Raw genomic sequence first — 23,098 nt, forward strand, 5'->3', positions numbered from 1 at the left:
AAAAAAACTATCAAAACAAGATACTTTTCTGTCTTGGTCGGTGAGTATAGTAAATTGTCACAATATATATCAACATCTCAAACCAAGAACTTTTTTTGCGTGACAGAAGAACATTTACTCTCAGTTTGAGAAAACTACATTATCGACTCAAGACAACGGTCTATTGTAATGAGAAAATTTTAATTTTGATTTAAATAAATTATAATATTAGCTTAATAAAATAACTTTTTTTGAATCATGCAAATATTTACTTAACGGAAGACATAAAATTCTCCCATTGATGCTTTTTTTTTCTTGACTTAAAAAAATTCTAGTCTCGATTCAAGAAAATAAATGACTCTACTTAAAAAAATATATCGACCTATATTTTTCAGTGAATCTAACCTAATAGAAATATTAAATATTGTTAAGCAGGAAAGTGTATGCGTATCTTTAGAACACCGCAATACAGCAGTAGAGAGGATAAGGAATAAACTCTCTCGATTAAATTGCTTATGAACGAATTGAGAAAAATAAATTGTTTGCTCGTGGTAGGAATCGAACCTAGACCGATTCAGCATCATGCGAGAGCTTTACCAGTTATGCTACCCGACCATTTCCTGAATATTCGTTCACTTTACCCATATCTAGTTAGCACACTGTACAATGTAGAGTCTAAACTACCGCCACTTTAGTATAGTACAGTTAGCTTTCCCAAGAGAATTTTTGCGTTGAGCCGTAAGCGCAGTTGCTGTTGGTTCAAACGTCTACGCTTATTTGCTGCAACACAACAAATACTTAAGCCAAGATATTTCTTACCATTGAATCGAGTACTTTTAATTCTTGACTCGAGTCACAAATCATCTCGATTCAAAATAAATTATTCTTCAAGAAAGAATATTTTACTTTTCGGACAATTGATTATATATTGGGGCAAAATATTTATTTTTCCCACTTTAAGAAAATATTTTTTACTTCAAGAAACATATATTATATTGGTTGAATAAGAAAAAAATATTATGCCAAGATGACTAAATTTAAGAAAATTTTGCTCTTGAACCAAGAAAATTTTCGTTTTCATTCAAAATTGCAAAAAATATTCTTGCGGCAAGAAAAAATTTCTTACGCTAAGATATCCTTTTTTTCTGTGTAGAACTCATTCATTCTTATAAAATCCCTATAGGAATTCATGAGAATCTATTGGATTCTATGAGATTTTCTAAACAGGGAGGGCAATTTTTTTGTTTTGTAATTAAACTTTTTTTTTTTTTTTGATTGAATTTCATTAGAAATTTTCTCGATTTCTAATAAGAATATTGAAATTAAGAGATGGATTGTTGGTAAAGAATTTTTGAAAATGAGTTGTCAAAGGATGAACTGTCGCAGGTATGAATTATCACTGGGATGAATCGTCGGGAATGAGTTGTCAGGAAATGAACTGTCGCGAGGATGAATTGTCGGGGATGAGTTGTCGGGGATGAAATGTTTTGGGACCAAAACGCGTCACACCCAAGCCTTTAGCTACTTTGATTATTCAAGCCAAATCGAAGTTCCGAACAGCTCGGGTAAAATCTTGTAACGATAACGATAGTACAGTTTCTCACGAGATGTTGACGACAGATTATTACTAGTGTAATAAAATTAAGTATATTGTTTTTCAGATACCACGACGCTGCAATCCAAAAGGTCGAATCTATAAGTATTAATAATTAATGTGCATATTTTAAAATAATCTTTTCAGAACATCATTGTAATCTCTAGCCCACAACTAATGAATGTCCACCTGCAAAGCGTAAATTAAAAAACTCCATGAATTCATACGCATGAAATAAGCGAGTAGAAGTGTTAATGTGTGTCTCTTTTCACTCATTTCGATCTTACTTTGTGTGTGATAACAGTGTCGAAGAAAAAAATCCTTTTTCAACTTTTCTGAAAAAAGTCGACGATTTTCGAAAAATGCGGAAATATTTTTTTCACCCCAATTTTCGAAAACCGAAATTTCATTAGATGTCGACGTTTTGAGATCTTAGGAAGCTATTTTGACTATTTTGAGAATGATGTCCGAGTTTCTGTATGTATTTGTGTGCGTGTGTGTATTTGGGTGCTTGTAAACTTTTCTAACTATTAAATAAATCAACCGATTCAGATGATTCTCCCGGTAATTAAAAGAACTTTCCAGCCATCATCTTTCCTGAAAATTTCAATTTATTTGATCCAATCAACTCTGAGAAAATTAAAAAATACTCAACGAAAAAAAATGTTGCTTTTGGTTTCTTTGAAATTTCTCAGAAACGACTGAATGAATCGATTTCAAAATCTAATCAGCTCTATACCTCAATAGCACGCTTTGATTGCCACCAGAATCATTTCATTTGGTCAATTCGTTCAAGAAATATAGTTGTAGAAGGAACTGATACTAAACTAATTTTTTTTTAATAACTCTGAAACGACAATATCGATCAATATCAAAATCTATTCAACTATAGAACTAACAAAAATGCGGATCACATCCAAGAGCAGTTTGAGATTTTTCCAATTTACATAGTTCAATGCAAAACAATACTTTTTTTGGGCTCAGAAAGGTAAAAAAAAAACAAACGTATTCAAAAGTATTGATTTACGAAAATGTTTTCGAGTTAGAGCTTGATAACAGCAGGATGTTTCGGGGCTTGCCTGGACGGTCAACCGTTGTCCAGATTTTTTTCTATAATATGCTTCTAGCGGGGGTGCTACGCACCCACCCAATTTTGTACACGACCCGTCTGAACATGAAATGAGGTTCCAAGGTAAAGATTTAAAAAGTTCTACTGATAGGGACTTGATACACGAAAATAGAGACTTTTTTAATAAAGCCAAGCTCGAAATTACAATTATGTATATACACACTTATGAAAAATATGGTCTAGTATTGTGGTCTCATTTCGCCCAATACTTAAAGTTACTTTTGTTTTTTTCTCAGATGATGAAAAGCCTTTCAACACTATAATCGTTCCAAAAGAAACATAGGATACAAATCAAAAATGGTGGTTTAACAAAAAATTACCAAACAATCCAATTTATCGTTATCAAGCAGCAGCGGCAAATTTAACACTTCCCGCAGATTATGAGGTGAAGAATACTTATTTCTTTGTAAATTGTTATTGACACGATCAAGTTAGGTTGTAAAAACAAATCTTTTTTATGAAAATAAAATATTAAATCTCGTAACGGTAATGATAGAACGTTCTTTCATGAGACGACGAACACACCTTATCACTAGTGTAATAGAACCAATTGTATTGCTTCTCAGGTGCCACCAAATTGCATAGTGGATATGAAGTAATCATTCTCATCGGTTAAAAATAACACAATAAACACCACACAGCGCTCCACAGAAAACACGTATCGGGACACTACGCTTAAACTTGACACAACGACAGACATAACTACTACGAATTCGCCGGAGATTGATGACTCGGTTACCTTAACTAACCACGCGCCTGAAACGAATATGACAACAGACATTACTACTACAAACTCACCGATGATCGATGACTTGGATACCTTTACTCACAACACGCCTGAAACGGAGACGACGACAGACAGTACTACTACAAACTCAACGATAATTGATGACTCGGATACCTTTACTAACTACACACCTGAAACGATTACGACGACAGACATTACTACTACAAACTTTCGGATGATTGATGACTCGGATACCTTTACTAACCACACGCCTGAAACGAATACGACGACAGACATTACTACGTCAAACTCACCGATGATTAATGACTCGGATACCTTTACTAACCACACGCCTGAAACGAATACGACGACAGACATTACTACGTCAAACTCACCGATGATTGATGACTCGGATACCTTTACTAACCACACGCCTGAAACGAATACGACGACAGACATTACTACTCCAAACTCACCGATGATTGATGACTCGGATACCTTTATTAACTACGCGCCTGAAACAAATACGATGACAGATATGACTACAACAAACTGAGCGGTGATTGAAGACTCCGATACCTCTACTAACTACACGCCTGAAACGAATACAACTACAGACATTACTACTACAAACTCACCGATGATCGATGACTTGGATACCTTTACTCACAACACGCCTGAAACGAAGACGACGACAGACAGTACTACTACAAACTCAACGATGATCGATGACTTGGATACCTTTACTCACAACACGCCTGAAACGGAGACGACGACAGACAGTACTACTACAAACTCAACGATAATTGATGACTCGGATACCTTTACTAACTACACACCTGAAACGATTACGACGACAGACATTACTACTACAAACTTTCGGATGATTGATGACTCGGATACCTTTACTAACCACACGCCTGAAACGAATACGACGACAGACATTACTACGTCAAACTCACCGATGATTAATGACTCGGATACCTTTACTAACCACACGCCTGAAACGAATACGACGACAGACATTACTACGTCAAACTCACCGATGATTAATGACTCGGATACCTTTACTAACCACACGCCTGAAACGAATACGACGACAGACATTACTACTCCAAACTCACCGATGATTGATGACTCGGATACCTTTATTAACTACGCGCCTGAAACAAATACGATGACAGATATGACTACAACAAACTGAGCGGTGATTGAAGACTCCGATACCTCTACTAACTACACGCCTGAAACGAATACAACTACAGACATTACTACTACAAACTCACCGATGATCGATGACTTGGATACCTTTACTCACAACACGCCTGAAACGAAGACGACGACAGACAGTACTACTACAAACTCAACGATAATTGATGAGTCGGATACCTTTACTAACTACACACCTGAAACGATTACGACGACAGACATTACTACTACAAACTTTCCGATGATTGATGACTCGGATACCTTTACTCACAACACGCCTGAAACGAAGACGACGACAGACAGTACTACTACAAACTCACCGATGATTGATGACTCGTATACCTTTACTAACCACACGCCTGAAACGAATACGACGACAGACATTACTACTACAAACTCACCGATGATTGATGACTCGGATACCTTTACTAACTACACACCTGAAACCATTACGACGACAGACATTACTACTACAAACTTTCCGATGATTGATGACTCGTATACCTTTACTAACCACACGCCTGAAACGAATACGACGACAGACATTACTACTACAAACTCACCGATGATTGATGACTCGGGTACCTTTACTAACTACACACCTGAAACGAATACAACGACAGACATTACTACTACAAACTCACCGATGATTGATGACTCGGATACCTTTACTAACTACACACCTGAAACCATTACGACGACAGACATTACTACTACAAACTTTCCGATGATTGATGACTCGGATACCTTTACTAACCACACGCCTGAAACGAATACAACGACAGACATTACTACTACAAACTCACCGATGATTGATGACTCGTATACCTTTACTAACCACACGCCTGAAACGAATACGACGACAGACATTACTACTACAAACTCACCGATGATTGATGACTCGGATACCTTTACTAACTACACACCTGAAACCATTACGACGACAGACATTACTACTACAAACTTTCCGATGATTGATGACTCGTATACCTTTACTAACCACACGCCTGAAACGAATACGACGACAGACATTACTACTACAAACTCACCGATGATTGATGACTCGGGTACCTTTACTAACTACACACCTGAAACGATTACGACGACAGACATTACTACTACAAACTTTCCGATGATTGACGACTCGGATACCTTTACTAATCACACGCCTAAACCGAATACAACGACAGACATTACTACTACAAACTCACCGATGATTGATGACTCGGATACCTTTACTAACCACACGCCTGAAACGAATACGACGACAGACATTACTACTACAAACTCACCGGTGATTTATGACTCGGATACCTTTACTAACTACACACCTGAAACGAATACGACTACAGACATTACTACGACAAACTCACCGCTGATCGATGACTTGGATACCTTTACTAACCACACGCCTGAAACGAATACGACGACAGACATTACTACTACAAACTCACCGATGATCGATGACTTGGATACCTTTACTCACAACATGCCTGAAACGAAGACGACGACAGACAGTACTACTACAAACTCACCGATGACTGATGACTCGGATACCTTTACTAACCACACGCCTGAAACGAATACGACGACAGACATTACTACTACAAACTCACCGGTGATTGATGACTCGGATACATTTACTAACTACACACCTGAAACGAATACGACTACAGACATTACTACTACAAACTCATCGATGATCGATGACTCGGATACGTTTACTTACTACACACCTGAAACGAATACGACTACAGACATTACTACTGCAAACTTACCGATGATTGATGACTCGGATACCTTTACTCACAACACGCCTGAAACGAAGACGACGACAGACAGTACTACAACAAACTCAACGATAATTGATGACTCGGATACCTTTACTAACTACACACCTGAAACGAATAGGACTACAGACATTACTACTGCAAACTTACCGATGATTGATGACTCGGATACCTTTACTAACTACACACCTGAAACGAATACGACTACAGACATTACTACGACAAACTCACCGCTGATCGATGACTTGGATACCTTTACTAACCACACGCCTGAAACGAATACGACGACAGACATTACTACTACAAACTCACCGATGATTGATGACTCGGATACCTTCACTAACCACACGCCTGAAACGAATACGACGACAGACATTACTACTACAAACTCAACGATAATTGATGACTCGGATACCTTTACTAACTACACACCTGAAACGAATAGGACTACAGACATTACTACTGCAAACTTACCGATGATTGATGACTCGGATACCTTTACTCACAACACGCCTGAAAAGAAGACGACGACAGACAGTACTACAACAAACTCAACGATAATTGATGACTCGGATACCTTTACTAACTACACACCTGAAACGAATAGGACTACAGACATTACTACTGCAAACTTACCGATGATTGATGACTCGGATACCTTTACTAACTACACACCTGAAACGAATACGACTACAGACATTACTACTACAAACTCACCGATGATCGATGACTTGGATACCTTTACTCACAACATGCCTGAAACGAAGACGACGACAGACAGTACTACTACAAACTCACCGATGATTGATGACTCGGATACCTTCACTAACCACACGCCTGAAACGAATACGACGACAGACATTACTACTACAAACTCACCGGTGATTGATGACTCGGATACCTTCACTAACCACACGCCTGAAACGAATACGACGACAGACATTTCTACTACAAACTCAACGATAATTGATGACTCGGATACCTTTACTCACAACATGCCTGAAACGAAGACGACGACAGACAGTACTACTACAAACTCACCGATGATTGATGACTCGGATACCTTTACTAACTACACACCTGAAACGAATACGACTACAGACATTACTACTACAAACTCACCGATGATCGATGACTTGGATACCTTTACTCACAACATGCCTGAAACGAAGACGACGACAGACAGTACTACTACAAACTCACCGATGATTGATGACTCGGATACCTTCACTAACCACACGCCTGAAACGAATACGACGACAGACATTACTACTACAAACTCACCGATGATTGATGACTCGGATACCTTCACTAACCACACGCCTGAAACGAATACGACGACAGACATTACTACTACAAACTCAACGATAATTGATGACTCGGATACCTTTACTAACTACACACCTGAAACGAATAGGACTACAGACATTACTACTGCAAACTTACCGATGATTGATGACTCGGATACCTTTACTCACAACACGCCTGAAACGAAGACGACGACAGACAGTACTACAACAAACTCAACGATAATTGATGACTCGGATACCTTTACTAACTACACACCTGAAACGAATAGGACTACAGACATTACTACTGCAAACTTACCGATGATTGATGACTCGGATACCTTTACTAACTACACACCTGAAACGAATACGACTACAGACATTACTACTACAAACTCACCGATGATCGATGACTTGGATACCTTTACTCACAACATGCCTGAAACGAAGACGACGACAGACAGTACTACTACAAACTCACCGATGATTGATGACTCGGATACCTTCACTAACCACACGCCTGAAACGAATACGACGACAGACATTACTACTACAAACTCATCGATGATCGATGACTCGGATACGTTTACTAACTACACACCTGAAACGAATACGACTACAGACATTACTACTACAAACTCACCGATGATCGATGACTTGGATACCTTTACTCACAACACGCCTGAAACGAAGACGACGACAGACAGTACTACTACAAACTCAACGATAATTGATGAGTCGGATACCTTTACTAACTACACACCTGAAACGATTACGACGACAGACATTACTACTACAAACTTTCCGATGATTGATGACTCGGATACCTTTACTTATCACACGCCTGAAACGAAGACGACGACAGACAGTACTACAACAAACTCAACGATAATTGATGAGTCGGATACCTTTATTAACTACGCGCCTGAAACAAATACGATGACAGATATGACTACAACAAACTCAGCGGTGATTGAAGACTCCGATACCTCTACTAACTACACGCCTGAAACGAATACGACTACAGACATTACTACTACAAACTCACCGATGATCGATGACTTGGATACCTTTACTCACAACACGCCTGAAACGAAGACGACGACAGACAGTACTACTACAAACTCAACGATAATTGATGAGTCGGATACCTTTACTAACTACACACCTGAAACAATTACGACGACAGACATTATTACTACAAACTTTCCGATGATTGATGACTCGGATACCTTTACTAACCACACGCCTGAAACGAATACAACGACAGACATTACTACTACAATCTCACCGATGATTGATAACTCGGATACGTTTACTAACCACACGCCTGAAACGAATACGACGACAGACATTACTACTACAAACTTACAGATGATCGATGACTTGGATAACTTTACTCACAACACGCCTGAAACGAATACAACGACAGACATTACTACTACAAACTCACCGATGATTGATGACTCGGATACCTTTACTAACTACACACCTGAAACCATTACGACGACAGACATTACTACTACAAACTTTCCGATGATTGATGACTCGGATACTTTTACTAACCACACGCCTGAAACGAATAAAACGACAGACATTACTACTACAAACTCACCGATGATTGATGACTCGTATACCTTTACTAACCACACGCCTGAAACGAATACGACGACAGACATTACTACTACAAACTCACCGATGATTGATGACTCGGATACCTTTACTAACTACACACCTGAAACCATTACGACGACAGACATTACTACTACAAACTTTCCGATGATTGATGACTCGGATACCTTTACTAACCACACGCCTAAAACGAATACAACGACAGACATTACTACTACAAACTCACCGATGATTGATGACTCGGATACCTTTACTAACCACACGCCTGAAACGAATACGACGACAGACATTACTACTACAAACTCACCGGTGACTGATGACTCGGATACCTTTACTAACCACACGCCTGAAACGAATACGACGACAGACATTACTACTACAAACTCACCGATGATCGATGACTTGGATACCTTTACTCACAACATGCCTGAAACGAAGACGACGACAGACAGTACTACTACAAACTCACCGATGACTGATGACTCGGATACCTTTAATAACCACACGCCTGAAACGAATACGACGACAGACATTACTACTACAAACTCACCGGTGATTTATGACTCGGATACCTTTACTAACTACAGACCTGAAACGAATACGACTACAGACATTACTACGACAAACTCACCGCTGATCGATGACTTGGATACCTTTACTAACCACACGCCTGAAACGAATACGACGACAGACATTACTACTACAAACTCACCGATGATCGATGACTTGGATACCTTTACTCACAACATGCCTGAAACGAAGACGACGACAGACAGTACTACTACAAACTCACCGATGACTGATGACTCGGATACCTTTACTAACCACACGCCTGAAACGAATACGACGACAGACATTACTACTACAAACTCACCGGTGATTGATGACTCGGATACATTTACTAACTACACACCTGAAACGAATACGACTACAGACATTACTACTACAAACTCATCGATGATCGATGACTCGGATACGTTTACTTACTACACACATGAAACGAATATGACTACAGACATTACTACTGCAAACTTACCGATGATTGATGACTCGGATACCTTTACTCACAACACGCCTGAAACGAAGACGACGACAGACAGTACTACAACAAACTCAACGATAATTGATGACTCGGATACCTTTACTAACTACACACCTGAAACGAATAGGACTACAGACATTACTACTGCAAACTTACCGATGATTGATGACTCGGATACCTTTACTAACTACACACCTGAAACGAATACGACTACAGACATTACTACGACAAACTCACCGCTGATCGATGACTTGGATACCTTTACTTACCACACGCCTGAAACGAATACAACGACAGACATTACTACTACAAACTCACCGATGATTGATGACTCGGATACCTTTACTAACCACACGCCTGAAACGAAGACGACGACAGACAGTACTACTACAAACTCAAGGATAATTGACGAGTCGGATACCTTTACTAACTACACACCTGAAACGATTACGACGACAGACATTACTACTACAAACTTTCCGATGATTGATGACTCGGATACCTTTACTAACTACACACCTGAAACGAATACGACTACAGACATTACTACTGCAAACTTACCGATGATTGATGACTCGGATACCTTTACTAATCACACGCCTGAAACGAAGACGACGACAGACAGTACTAATACAAACTCAACGATAATTGATGAGTCGGATACCTTTACTAACTACACACCTGAAACGATTACGACGACAGACATTACTACTACAAACTTTCCGATGATTGATGACTCGGATACCTTTACTAACCACACGCCTGAAACGAATACGACGACAGACATTACTACTACAAACTTACCGATGATCGATGACTTGGATACCTTTACTCACAACACGCCTGAAACGAAGACGACGACAGACAGTACTACTACAAACTCAACGATAATTGATGAGTCGGATACCTTTACTAACTACACACCTGAAACGATTACGACGACAGACATTACTACTACAAACTTTCCGATGATTGATGACTCGGATACCTCTACTAACCACACGCCTGAAACGAATACGATGACAGACTTACTACTACAAACTCACCGATAATTGATGACTCTGATACCTTCACTATTTTAGAGACCACGAAATGCAGCGAAGGAAACGTTTTAAAAATGGTTGGGCGTTGATCTCTTAAATTTCTTAAAGTTGTTCAAAAAAAAAATTTCAAATTTTTTTTTTTTTTTTTTTTGAAAATTTTTTTTTCAATTTTTATGTTTTGAAAATTCGAGCTCTGTTTGAAACGAAAATTTGGACGAAGCTTGGAAAAAAAATTTTTTTTTTCATTTATACATTATGAGCTTTTCAGAGCAAAAAATGTGATCCTTTAATTTTTTCAAGATTCGATCGAGTAAAACAAAAAAACAGCTGGTTGGATTAATTTGGCTCTTTGTAGGGTTATTGTGGGCATATTGATCTGTAAAATGCACACTCAACATTATTGATTTCCTCAATATTTCCGATCCAGCGCTTGATTTTCCAAAAAACCAGCAAACGCCCTTTTTTTGTTGCATTTTCAAATTCATGTGACGAAAGGAAAAAATTTTTTTTTTGAAAAAAAATGGCTAATCATCCAAGGGAATTCATTTTCAATGCAAAAAAAGCAAAAAAAAAAAATTCTTACGCCCGTAGACCAAAAAAAAAAGTAAAAAAAATTTTTTAATTTTTTTGTCGCTGGTTTTTCTAAGATTACTTATAAACCGCTGACGCTAAAAATTTTTAAAGTTCTAATCCAAAAAGTAGACACTTGGAGCTACAATTTCCTTTTTTTTCATCCTTGTACGACCATTTCTCTCGAAGTTACGGCCTGTTGAAAATCACCCAAAAATTTGGAATTTTTTTTTTATCCTTTAATTTTTTCTAGTAGTGTATTATAGTAATTTGGATGCACTTCGTGAATTTAGTCTCAATCATTTAGTAAGAAAGACCAAACATGTGCTGTTTTTTTCATAAATGCATTACATAAAAAAACACCTGATCTACAGATAGATAAGTATTTTCTAGATCATCTTTCGAGACCTGGTCCTAACCTCATCCCGACCTCATCCTGACGAAAGCTTGGGATTTTTTTCCCATCGCAGTTTCTTCCCCCACCCTTTAAATGTTCGTTTTAGTGGCTTTGCGCATATGCTCATTCTAATATTATGGTGGTGGAGAAAAGAACTGGTGGGAAAAAAATCCCAAGCTTTCATCGGGACGTGTATGTGTCAAAATAACACATTTTAAGTCTAGCGCTCCTGTTTACCGTTCGCTGAGCGAAATAACTGGAACGGAGTTATAATGATGACTGTTTATTTAAAATAAAATGAAAATAAAAATGCATCGTTGTCTAAAAGATAAATAAAAATATTAAAAATTAAGTAAAATAAAATTTAATTAATTTAGTGAAATAATGAAAGCTAAATTAAAAGAACTTCCAAATTTATTTGAATCAATACAGTTATTAAAAATTATTACAAAACAAAATTTGATTCGCAATAGACAATTAAATGCAGATTACAATCTCAACACTTTATAAAATGGATTAGCTCTCGATTTCACTTGTTATTCAATTTATTCAAAAACAATCAATTTATTATACAAATTTTATAATAAATTATTTAGTTAATTAAATTGTTACCTTGATTTATTTGATGATTATTTATGTATTTTCATATTTATTCATAATCATTATACTAATTTTTCACAAATAAAAATAATTTGAATTTAAATTCAAATTAAAAAATCATCAGCCGTAATGATGACTATAAGTCATTTGCTAATTCATTAATTTATGCATTCGCTCTGAGTGAAGCCATGGTAGGGGAAATCAAATTGACTGAAGCGTTTGCAGTGGTTACTTTCGGAGTTACGGGAGGCTATGATTACTGAAATTGTAAGCAAGCACACGTGAAAGTATTTATTTTGTTATTATTTAATTATTTATTTTTCATTTTGATTTTTTTCTTAGTATCATATTTTGACTTTGATATGAATTTCAAATAACTTAACCTAAATGCTTACTGCAATCTTTTTTATTTTTTATCATTATACTTACTTATTGATGATTCGTTTAGCTAAAAAACAAAACTGCAATTACTATAAAACTGTCACATATTTTTTACAACTTTTTTTTTACTATTATTTATAATATTTATTTATTTTTATGTTTCTTGCTATTGACATACGTATAAAAACATACTCTGACAGCCTCCCGTAGTTCATATTTTGTCTGGCGCTGCAGTCACACTCATAGCGAATAGCCAGATGGCATAGCATGTATGACAAATGATTGACAGCAGGAATAAGACATCTTGACGTCAAACAACCATTGCTGTCTATCTAACCGTTCAATAATTAATCATTATTGATGAAACACTAAAAACCCAATTACATGAAACTGATAAGAGGTTATATTGACCTCTGGTCAGACATACGTGATATTATTACTCATTATTGGCGGTTAATTACATTGAACGATTTCGAGCCGAGTTCATTATAATAGTCGTAGTGCACGTACACTTAACACCCATCAGTTTAGAAATAACGTTCAGTCATTTTGAAAATACCAACATTTCACAGAAACAGACTATGCTTGTGAAACTTCTAGCTCGAAAATCATTTCATAGTTTAAAAATAACATTTTTATTTAATTTCGACATAACGGTTTTTTCAAGTAATTTTCCACCACTAACTTTGGCCACAATACCGAATGAAATAACTTTTTTTTATATTCGTTGTTTTTAATTGATGCGCATCATTATAAAACAACTGATTGATTATCTTAATTATCTCTCATAATGTGCATTTGAGTAAAGTAACAACTCATATTTACGACAGTGCGTATAGACCAATGCCGCATATTAATAGACGTCATTAGTTATCTTTATAAAGAATTGATCGACGTTTCCAATGATTTAAAGTTGTGATTTGATTTGGTCTAATGAAATGATTAAACTGGTATTGCTCCGTTATCGACATGTTATTCTAATAGCTTTTTAAATTATAAATGTAAATAATTTTGTAATGCCTATCGATAAAACCGTTATGAAAATAAGCAGAACTGTAAACAATAATAGAATAATAATTTTTTTTAGTTTTATTCTTGTTATTAGTTACCTCACGGAGGAGTATATATATATATATATATATATATATATATATATATATATATATATACCCCCCGAGCTGTATCTCTAATAAATGTATGAAAAAAATGATTAAATAATTATATGACAAAAGTTATCGTTTAAAGTGATAATGTCATTTTTTATAAATCAATTTGGCATTTCTTTTGTTAAAAAAATTCAACACAAACACAAAAGAATAGCACAGAACATATATAGACGGTGTCATAGTATTGATTGCTCAGCAACAATTGATTAATTCGGATTGTAATAAAATGACCAACAAATCTTAATCATCATTGCTAAACAATTGAATGAGTTAATCAGTCATTTAATGCACTGATTCGTTACATTGCATCAACGATAATTGTTAAAAAATTTTTTCTGTTCCAAAGAGCCCGAGGACAGTGGAAAATTTTTTTTAGCTAAACCAAGGCATAGGTCGTTTAGCAAATTTATTCAACTTTAATTCTGTTTTTTCTAACTTTATAGGACAATTTGTCGCGAAGATATCAGCGTCGAAACGAAAAATGATCTTTTTGGATTTGATCATCAATACTTCAGGTACCAATAATCACACAGTAAATTTGAAGGCGGCGTTAAGGCTAGAATAAACTGTCTACAAGAACTTTTGATCATTTTTTGTAAAAAAAAAATTTTTTATCTGTAACATCCATTAGAAATAAGTACAAAAAATGACTTTTTTTGATTTTTCAGTAAATCAACCGTTACTTTGTTAATATCTATGGTAAGATTTAATGTTGCTAGGTACTTTTTTAGCTTAATATACACCCAATAACAATGTTAGTTTTTAAATTGATCTAGCGAACCGTTGTCCGGAGGCGATCGATCAAAATTTTGCTAAACAATTAAAGGAACAAGTTTTGTTCCATTAATTGTGTAACCATTATCAAAATAAAATTTTTTCTTCTGCCATTGTTACGCTAATTACTCAGTAAATGTGGGAAAAAGAGAAAGAAAAAAAAATACCCAAAAAATGTAAAAAAATAAATTTCGAACACAAAAAAAAAAATTCAATTTTTTTTTAACTTCCCGCTAAGAAAATTGATAATTTTCAAAGATTCGGGAAGAAATTGATTTCGATCCAATTTTCGAAAATCGAGTTTGAATCAGATATCGACGTTTCAAAGTCCTAGGAAGCTAGACTGGCCATTTTCAGGATGATGTCTGAGCGTCTGTATGTATTTGTGTGTGTAAACTTGCTATAACTTTTTAAATAATCAGCCAATCAAAACGGTTCTTGCGGCGATCGAAAAAACTTGTTGGCCGTCAACTTTTCGGATCGACCAATCAATTGATCTCTAAGGTATGAAAGATATCTGAAAAAACAGTTTTTATTAGTTTCTTAAAATTTCTCAGAAATGACTATATCTATTGATTCTAAAATCTAATCGGCTCTAGAACTCAACAAAATGCGTCGATTGTCGCCACAACCATTAGAATCGGTTAATTTGTTCGAGAGAAATCGCAGAAGAAAGAAATACTAAAAGACGGTTTATTCCAAATATCATTGAAATGGCTAAACTGACTAATTTTAAATATTAATAAGCTATAGAACTCAATAAAACACGTCGATTGCCACATTAAACGTCAAAATTTATTCATTAGCTCAAAAGATGTTGGCGTCAAAATGTTAAAAAGACATCATTTTATGTAATTTTACCCAAGTAAATCATAGTATAATGTACTAAAATGTATACAAAATCATAACAAATCTTCGTGCTCATGATCTCTGTTGACCGTCATGTAAGGAAATGTAACTCATTCTTCAGTGTAAGTAATATTGTCGACAAAAAAAATTGAAGAACAACCGTTTTCAATATTTTTCTTAGATATTTCATGTATTAACACTCTGATATGACTCAGAGCTCATTTAAATCCTTACTTCGATCACTTACATTGATTTTTGCCTAAATAAACTTTTATTTTTATTGAACATAAATATAAATAAATATTCAACAAACGCTCGTTCGATAATTATTTTTGATTCTAAGATTTCAAATTTAAACATAAAACGCAACTCTTTTGAGCTTGAAAGCTCATTAAAAAACAATCGCATACGATGCATCCATCGATATTTACAAAGTAGCGGTTGATTTACTATGCCTAAACCTATGCCTTGGTTTTGCTGTAAAAATTTTTGCACGGCCTGTAAGGTCTTCGGAAAAAAAACAAAATTTGGAAATTATTTGTATCGTGGTATTTCTCATGTTTGCGCAATAGCCATACCTCTAAAAAAATTTGTATGAAAATGCACCAAACTTGGATATTTCAAGCTATAAAATGCTTTATTCGAGAACGATGATTATTTTTCACAAAGTTACAACCTTGCCAAAATCACTAAAAAATTTCTAAAATTTTTCTATTCCTTTGATTTTTTGAGTTAATGTATTATCGGTCATTAGCTGTGCTTCATTATCGATATTAATAAATAAATAGACTTAAGTCTTATGGCAATTGCCATGAGTCCTCGATATTATCGATACATAACAATTAGCAACCTAAGATATTTAAAAAAAAAAAAAAAAAAAAAAAACTTAAAATTATAATGACAGCTTATACAATGCACTGAAGGTTATTATCACTATTTCAATGTTTCTTCAGTAGAAATATTAAAAATAATTTAATTACATTAGCCGTTTAGAAAATTAACACATTTGAATATTTTAACAATTACATAACCCAATAGCTAACCATTCCGTGAATCATCCTTTTGAAATTGAAGCGATTACCTAACACATTTTCAACAAAAGTTGTGTAATGCTATTCTTTAACTGATTTCAGAAACTCTTAGGAAAGGAAAAAAATTAACTAATAACATAAATCTTACTGGTCCATTTCGAATAGCCTAAAAATTAGAAAATATTGTGAAACAATATGGACTGATGAAACCCTAGTTTTTAGTAACAATGACATGAGCGATTAATTATATTTTGACGTTAGAGCTTATGCATTGAGTCATTAAATGTTGTGACGTTACATTGTCGAAAGAGGGTATTGGAGGTGGAGTAAGTGCCCTAATAACACGTGTTTGAGCAAAATTCTGGAGTAAGTATCTTCCCTGCTTAAGAAATCCGATAGATTTTTATAGTTGTATGTATAAGAACCTATACTCAACTATAGGCCCTTATATCCTCAATAAAGACCCTAGTAGGTACGAAATGATACCCACTATAACGACTAGTTGACCAAAATTTATTTTAAAATTCCAAAAACGGAAAAAGTACGAGTAATTTGCGTATATCAATGAGTTCAGTTGACCTGAGGCAGTTTTGAGGCCTCAAAGCATTATAGGAACTTTTGAAATTGACAAACGAGACCCTAGAAAGTACGAAATGACACCTACTATAACGACTGGTTGACCAATATTCATTTTCAAAATCCACAGACCAGAAAAGTACAAAGAATTTGCGTATATAGAGACCCTTTGTATGGCTTTCCTATGGGTTCTTCGTTTATACTCCGCTTAATTTCGATGCAAAGAATCAAGATCTACTTCCAAACCAATTTTAAGCCTTCGAGAGCAATAATTAGATTTTCTACTTCGATTTAAGTGGCCAAAATTGAGATTTCGACCCATTTTTACCACCTAGAGATCCTTTGCATGGCGTTCTTGTAGATCCTCAGATCATACTCTGCCTGATTTCGATGCAAGGGATCGAGATCTACTACCATACCAATTTTTAGCCTTCTAAAGCTATAGTTCGATTTTCTAGATCGATTTTACTGGCCAGAACCTAAATTTTGACCCATTCTGACCACTGAAGGACCCTCTCGATGGCTTTCTTGTGGAATGTTAACTCATACTTTGCTTGATTTCGTTTCAGGGAGTCAAAATCTAGTTCTAAACCAATTTTTAGCCTTCTAGAGCTATAATTAGATTTTCTACGTCGATTTTAGTGGACAAAATCACAATTTTGACCAATTTTTACCGACTAGCGAGCCTTTTCATAGCTTTCTCATGGATTCTTAGTTCATACTCCGCCCGATTTCAATGCAGGGGATCGAGATCTACTTCTAAACCAATTTTGAAACTTCTAGAGCAGTAATTAGATTTTCTACATCGATTTTAGTGGCCGAAATGACGATTTTGACCCATTTTTATCACTTAGGGACACCCTGGATGGCTTTCTGAGGGAAAATTAACTCATACTTTGCTTGGTTTCGATTCAGGGGATCGAAATCTAGTTCCAAACCAATTTTTAGCCTTCTAGAACGATAATTACATTTTCTACATCGATTTTAGTGGCCAAAATCGAGATTTCGACCTATTTTTCCCACCTAGAGACCCTTTGCATTGTTTTCTTATGGATTCTTGGTTCATACTCCGCCTGATTTCCATGCAGGGGATCGAGATGTACTTCTAATTCAATTTTTAGCCTTTGAGTTGTACTTTATTTAGATATTTGATTATAGATGTCATAATTTATTGAGATTTTTAAAATCGATTATTTTTCATAGATATTTTGTTTGTAGAGATTTTTATTTATACATAATTTTTTATAAAGATGTTTAGTTTTGCAAATGTTTGTTTGTAGAATCTTTCTTTTTATAGTAATTTTTTCTTAGTGATTTATAAATCTAAAGATTTTTTATATAGGGACTTTTTTTTATTCACTTATTTTACAATTCATATTTATAATTTTACATTTTATTAATATACATATATTTTTAAACATTGAACTTTTTTTTACAACTTTTTATTTTTATATTTTTACATTTGTATGAAAGTAGTCATACATTTTTATTTTGAGATATTTTTTTTTTACCGATTCTATGCTACCGCTCAAGAATTATTAGACAGTATTGTACTTTTAAACCTTGATAGCCAGAGTTTCTGATCAGAAAGTTGGTGTACATTAGTTGCGACCAACTTGTTAGCAACTTGGAGGTAACTTCATACTGTGAAACTGTTAGCGGCAAGTTGGCTACAAGTTGCTTAGCAACTTGTCAACAATCTACTTCCGCAACCTATCGCCAAGTTTCTGTGCAACTTGTAGTCAACTTGTAGGCAACAGTTACACGAGCTAAAAGTTGTCGACAAGTTTCTCGGAAAGTTGCCGTCAACTTATGGAAATGTCAACTTTTGCGGCCAACTTGACTATCAGGGAAGAGTTTATTATCCATACTTTTTTTTTTTTATATTGGTCACTATAATGCTGTTCAATTATTACATTTTACTATCGAAATGTGTGTGTTATATTAATTTAAAAGTGTATTGCACGCCTCGAACGCAAAGTGGAGAGGTTGTGCTTTATAATGAACTTGTCAAGGTCAAGTGATTTTTTCGCATTAAACTGTATATATTATTTTCATATCACACTTACACGTTATAAAAAGCACATTAATCATAAAAGGAAACACTAATTAATAAGTCTGATACTTTCATTAAGTTGTCCTATACGTATTATAATAAAAAAAGTTCAATAAAAAATATGTATCGTGGACGTTAGTTAGTCTGTATAGTCCAAAAAAAGTCTGTGGCACGAATATCTCGTGAACAGCTTGACAAAATGACTTTATTTTTTTTTTCACTGTCTTCAGAATTATGCAAGGAAGATCTTTCTCGAGAATCACTAATGTAGTTCTCTGTTTTTTTTTTTTTTATAATAAATCACTTCTGTTAAAACCGGCACAATATAAACAAACACACACTGCAGCCATTTTTTTATTTTATCGGAAATGTTTTGTTTTATCATCGAACTTGGCATGTTTACGAAAAAAAAAACAGTCGATAATGTTCATTTTTACCATTTCAGAAGATAAACAAATTTATACATAAAATTGTCTACAATTTGAAGGTAAAAATATACTTAACAATTTTTCAAGTTAAATTGACGATAAATTGACATAAAATTTGGGTGAAAATTAAAGTCAACTTTTTTCTAGTCAACTTTTGAAGTAAATTTGTATTCAAATTCGGGCAGTAAATTCACTTCAAATTGAATAGCAAGTTGCATACAAATTGTCGTAAAAAATGGAGAAGTCCGAAGTTGACGGAAATTAGACGAAAAATTCAACGAAACTTTTGTACAGTGAACATTTGCTCAAACAAACTGTGCTATTAGTGATGTTGCCCAGTTAAAAGAAGATAACTCAACTATTTATTTACCTGTGTAATAACTTTTTTTTTAACTTCCCGCAAAGAAAATCGACGATTTTGAAAAATTTCGGGAAGTTATTGTTTTCACCCCGATTTTCGAAAATCGAGTTTTCATCAGATGTCGACGTTTTAAGGTCCTAGGAAGCTATTCTGACTATTTTCAGAATGATGTCCGAGTGTGTGTGTGTGTGTGTGTGTGTGTGTGTGTGTGTGTGTGTGTGTGTGTGTGTGTGTGTGTGTGTGTGTGTGTGTGTGTGTGTGTGTGTGTGTGTGTGTGTGTGTGTGTGTGTGTGTGAGTGTGTGTGTGCGTGTGTGTGTGTGAACTCTTTGTAACTTTTGAACTAATGAATCGATTTGGACGGTTGGGGTGGCAATTGAAAGAGCTTGTTGGCCATCAACTTTCCTGAAAATTTCAGATTATTTGATCGAATAGACTCGAAAATATTTGCGAATTACGAAAAAAAAAAATTTTTTTTTTTAGTTTTTTATTGATTTCTCAAAAACGACTTATACGATCGACTTCAAAATCTAATCAGCTCTAGAACTCAATAAAACGCGTCGACTTCCACCTCAAACATCAAAATCGGATAATTCGTTCGAGAGTTATTGCGGGAGAAAGAAATGGTGAAAAACGGTTTTTTCTAAATATTTTCGAAACGACTGACGCGATCGATTTAAAATTTTAATCAGCTCTAGAATTCAATAAAACACGCCGATTGCCACGTTAACTATCAAAATCGATTGATTAGTTCAAAAGATATCGGCGTTGAAAAGTTAAAAAAATAACATTTTATGTTATTTTTTCCGGATAAATCATAATATAACGTACTAAAATGTGCCTGATATCATACCAACTCATCTTTTTTATGGTTTCTTTTGATGATATAATGTCGTCGAACTTGGTTTTTAGTTTAAATCATATTATCAACAAAAAAATCGATAAAACGAAGTTTTTAATATTTTTATCGGATATTTCATATTTTATTGTTTCTTACATGAGTCAGAACTTATTTAAATCTTGATTTTAATCCCTGACATTGATTTCTGCTTCAATACACTTATTTTACTGAACATAATCAGGAACTAAATTTTAAAGACCGCTTCATTGATGATTTTCGATTCTTAAATTTTCAAACTTCAGCATAACAGGTAACTTGTTAGAGCTTGAAAAGATCATAAAAAAACAATTGCATGTGATAGCATTTTCGAAGAGCTCGAAAATATATCTACACTAATGTTTTCGAGCTCTTTGAGGTCGAAAACAGCGGGAAGTTTTGGGGCTGGCCCGCAGGGTCAACCGACGTCCAGATTTTTTTTTTAACAATAACACCCTTCGCGAAATGATTAGGACATAACCTCGATGATTTCGAAGACCGAAAATTTACATTGTTAGTCTGTTCCCAAAAGGCTCGATGTTTTCCATCATTGGGAAAAGTAAAAGTTGCTTTTCCTCTACAAAAAAGAGCACACCCTGTTTAGAAAATCTCATAAAATCCAATAGATTCTCATAAATTCCCATAGAGTTTTTATAAGAATGAATGAGTTCTATAAGAAGTGCTATAGTTAAGCATATGATCTTATGCACACAACTATAAGAATCTATCGGATTTCTTAAGCAGGGCATCAGTTACCCATATTCTGTATAATTTTTTAATTTCTCTGATATCGAATACAATCGAGTCTCGTTATGAACCCGCATAAAGGGGTGTAGGGGAATATAATTCTAAGAATTTGTGTACCCCCACTCTGTCAGTGCAGGCGACAGTCGTGAGTTGAACTTCCCCTACTTTTTAAGCGTGTGAGTGTGTACGTGATTGTTTCCAGTATCTCGTTATGAGTCCGTTTGACTTGAGTGTTATGTTTCTTATATGTAAATAGGACTAATATGATAAATAAACTCTTAATTTCTTTTCATGAATATACGGTCTCATATCGAGACTCTGAAATTAATTTTTTTTTCACGTTGTGGAGGGGGAAGGTCTTCCGTGGAAATCCTGGTTCACGGACTCATAACGAGCGGACTCATAACGAGACTCGACTGTATACATGATGATTAGGCGACACTTATAGCTACTCCAAAACACATATTTAACTGACAAATATACTGTATATTTATTATGGTCTGATATTTACCCTGATAACACGAGTTGATCGTGAAAAAGTTGGTCATTCATTAGTTTCCAACCAACTTGACGACAAGTTATCGACAACTTCAGCTTTTGCAACTTTTGGCTACAAGTTACCGTCAACTTTCTCAGAAAATGTCTATCAACTATCGGAGGTACCAACCGTTGGCGGCCAACTTGGTGTCCAGTTGCGGCTGCAAGTTTCTCGTCAGATTCTCGCCAACTTGGCTATCAGGGGGTGCCATCTTTTTGTCCTAACAACCAGTTCTTTCGAGTCGAAAAGTATTTCGATTGAATATTATTTCCGGTATAGTTAAGAGTCAAATGATGTTAATAATGACTGTATTTA

The 23,098-nt window shown here is 35.1% G+C and overlaps 1 protein-coding gene across 1 annotated transcript in view; it reads right to left on the reverse strand.

Moving 5' to 3' along the window:
• Nucleotides 1-22,823, reverse strand: part of LOC103572918 (frequenin-1) — a 61,201-nt gene extending 38,378 nt beyond the window's left edge. The window contains exon 1 of the mRNA XM_053738690.1: nucleotides 22,757-22,823. Within this exon, the coding sequence (XP_053594665.1) occupies nucleotides 22,757-22,793 (37 nt within the window). The 5' untranslated portion in view covers nucleotides 22,794-22,823. The remainder of the gene's footprint in view (nucleotides 1-22,756) is intronic.
• Nucleotides 22,824-23,098: the final 275 nt, after the last annotated feature.

This window comes from Microplitis demolitor, chromosome 4, assembly GCF_026212275.2.
Source record: "Microplitis demolitor isolate Queensland-Clemson2020A chromosome 4, iyMicDemo2.1a, whole genome shotgun sequence".
Classification (NCBI taxonomy): Eukaryota; Metazoa; Arthropoda; class Insecta; order Hymenoptera; family Braconidae; genus Microplitis; species Microplitis demolitor.